Genomic DNA, 2,964 nt, shown 5'->3' with positions numbered 1-2,964 from the left:
AGCCATATCATTGTCACCATGTATGGATGTGCTGGTGGTAATAAGCATGAGTATGTGGAGGAAAGATTAAAAAGTGATTCAGGGATTGTTAATCCCTTTATAATCACTTTCTAGTTGAAAAGATCATTCACTATTTGTGATATAATGAAGGAGATATAAATAGTGAAAAAGATCCAACCAGTCATTTCCAGAGTTTCTTGTGAAAACACAAAAACTGAGTTGAACCAAAGGAGACAGGAGTAATTATGAATTCAGGTAAACTCAATTTGATTTTAATTCAGATTACTCCATGCTATTTTGGGACCACGTAAAATGGGTTGTATTTTGTCATGTATCTCAAACAGAGATAGCTAATTAAAACATAAGTTATAAGATTAAACTACTCAAATTCTTTGGCTTCAAAATTTACTGGGCTGTAACAACTAACCAATTCATAATTTTTGTTAAGTTGTGAGATATATAATGAATATCTAAATTATCTTAGCCTTTCTTGTCAGGGGAGTAAAGTTTCAGCTTTTACTAAGCTTAGGAGAAGCAAATTAGAATATACATGCATCTACTTAAGTTATTCTTAAGAAGTTATTAAAAGGTGATTTTCAAATTATAAAACTTTTAATTTGGGTAGGTCACTTAATAATGTTCTTCAAATTTTACAGTAGTCAAGTCCTATATATAATTCATGCACCAACTTGTTTTTCAGATCCATGCTTTATTTTTAGGATAATTTTAAAGTACAGGTACATACATTTATTTTCAAATTTCAACTTAATTTGGTCATTCTCTTCCATTTTTCCATGGTTACCTAGCATCTACTGACTCTCCAATAACTGTGATGGAGAACAGAACAGAGGTGACAGAGTTCATCCTGTTGGGATTGGCCAATGACCCACATCTACAGGCTCCCCTCTTTATCACCTTCCTCCTCATCTACCTCATCACCCTGGTTGGGAACCTGGGGATGATCCTGTTGATTCTCTTGGACTCTCGTCTCCATACCCCCATGTACTTTTTCCTTGGTAACCTGTCTCTGGTGGATTTTTGTTACTCTTCAGCTGTCACTCCCACAGTCTTGGCTGGACTTCTCAATGGAGAGAAGGTTATGTCCTTCAGTGTCTGTGCTTCTCAGATGTTCTTTTTTGTAGTGTTTGCCACTGTGGAAAATTGCCTATTGGCCTTAATGGCCTATGATCGCTATGCAGCAGTGTGTAAACCCCTACATTACACTATCACCATGACAATGAGTAAATGTGCATGGCTGGTCATAGGATCCTATGTCTATGGTTTTCTGAATGCCTCTGTCCACACTGGGGATACATTCATTCTCTCTTTCTGTGAGTCCAATGTGATCCATCACTTTTTCTGTGATATTCCAGCAGTCATGGTTCTCTCTTGCTCTGATAGACATATTAGTGAGCTGGTTCTTGTTTATCTAGGGAGTTTTAATATCTTTTTTGCTCTCCTAATTATTTGGATATCATACATCCTTATTTTTGTCACCATACTAAAGATGTACTCGAGTGCTGGACATCAGAAGGCTATGTCCACCTGTGCCTCCCATTTCACTGCGGTCTCCATTTTCTATGGGACTCTTATCTTCATGTATGTGCAGCCCAGTTCCAGTCACTCCATGGACACTGACAAAATTGCATCTGTGTTTTATACTGTGATCATCCCTGTTCTGAACCCTGTGGTCTACAGTCTTAGAAACAAGGAGGTGAAGAGTGCATTTACAAAAATTCTAGTGAAGGCAAAATAATCATTTGGATTTTCTTTTTTTTCTTTTATTATTCATATGTGCATACAAGGCTTGGGTCATTTCTCCCCCCTGCCCCCACCCCCTCCCTTACCACCCACTCTGCCCCCTCCCTCTCCCCCCCACCCCCTCAATACCCAGCAGAAACTATTTTGCCCTTATTTCTAATTTTATTGTAGAGAGAGTATAAGCAATAATAGGAAGGAACAAGGGTTTTTGCTGGTTGAGATAAGGGTAGCTATACAGGGAGTTGACTCACATTAATTTCCTGTGCGTGTGTGTTACCTTCTAGGTTAATTCTTCTTGATCTCACCTTTTCTCTAGTTCCTGGTCCCCTTTTCCTATTGGCCTCGGTTATTTTCTTTTAACATATGGGATGCTCCAAAATTATTAAGTAGAGGAGGGAGGGAATTAGGTAACAGTAATGTAGGCAGGCTTAATTTGATCAAAATACATTCTATGCCTTTATGTCGATATCACAATGAAACCACTTATACAATCAACTTATGCTAATAAAAATTTAGAAAACAATATTGTGGGATACAGAAAACATTGATTCATTCTTTCATATGCTTTTCATGAACTGTGTATGGTTTTGAGGCTCACGTTGAAGTTCCTGAAGTGATATTCTTACTTTTGCAAGTCTTTTACAAAGGAAAAAAGAAAGTATTATATTTTGAATGAGAAAACCTCAATGAGAATGGCTAAGTGATCATGGAGGGGTGTCATAGTGATTAAGAAAGATACTGATGTGATATTTTTAATGGAAACTACCTGAGCAACTCTTGTATCAGCAATATGCAGAGATTAACTATTTTCAACAACAGCTGTTTTAGACATTTACTTATATGTTTGGGTTCAATGGAAAACTCACAAGAAGAAATTTCATGATTGCTTGGATATTCTGACACATTCAGAGCACTTTTGTGGTGATTTAATAATACAATTTTCATTTTAATTACAGTTCTTACTAAGTGCTGTTTGTTGAGCTTGCTATCTACTCAAATAGTGAGTAAAGGACCATGTGTTCACTTTGTAGTAAAAGTACTAACAAAGTTCTTCGACAGAGTTGAGATTTTATATGCTGTGGGAAAATGAGAAAATTATATCACCATGACTCAAACAATTACTTTGTAATTTTGCATACATGTACAGAATATATTAGTGATCATTAATTCTAAAGCTTGAGGGAAACAAATGCTGAGGATATT

General features: G+C 36.4%; 1 protein-coding gene across 1 annotated transcript; it reads left to right on the top strand.

The window, feature by feature from the left end:
• Positions 1–829: 829 nt before the first annotated feature.
• LOC109680892 (olfactory receptor 5B3-like) lies at positions 830–1,756 on the top strand. Its single transcript, XM_074069519.1, has one exon. It carries the CDS (start codon positions 833–835, stop codon positions 1,754–1,756), a length of 924 nt encoding a protein of 307 aa, XP_073925620.1. The 5' UTR covers positions 830–832.
• Positions 1,757–2,964: the final 1,208 nt, after the last annotated feature.

The sequence above is a fragment of the Castor canadensis genome, chromosome 1, assembly GCF_047511655.1.
Source record: "Castor canadensis chromosome 1, mCasCan1.hap1v2, whole genome shotgun sequence".
NCBI classification, from domain to species: Eukaryota; Metazoa; Chordata; class Mammalia; order Rodentia; family Castoridae; genus Castor; species Castor canadensis.
This window is presented reverse-complemented; position numbering and strand designations above follow the sequence as displayed.

Coding starts and splice junctions, on each gene's coding strand:
- LOC109680892 (XM_074069519.1), top strand. CDS start 833: ATGGAGAACAGAACAGAGGTGACAGAGTTCATCCTGTTGGGATTGGCC.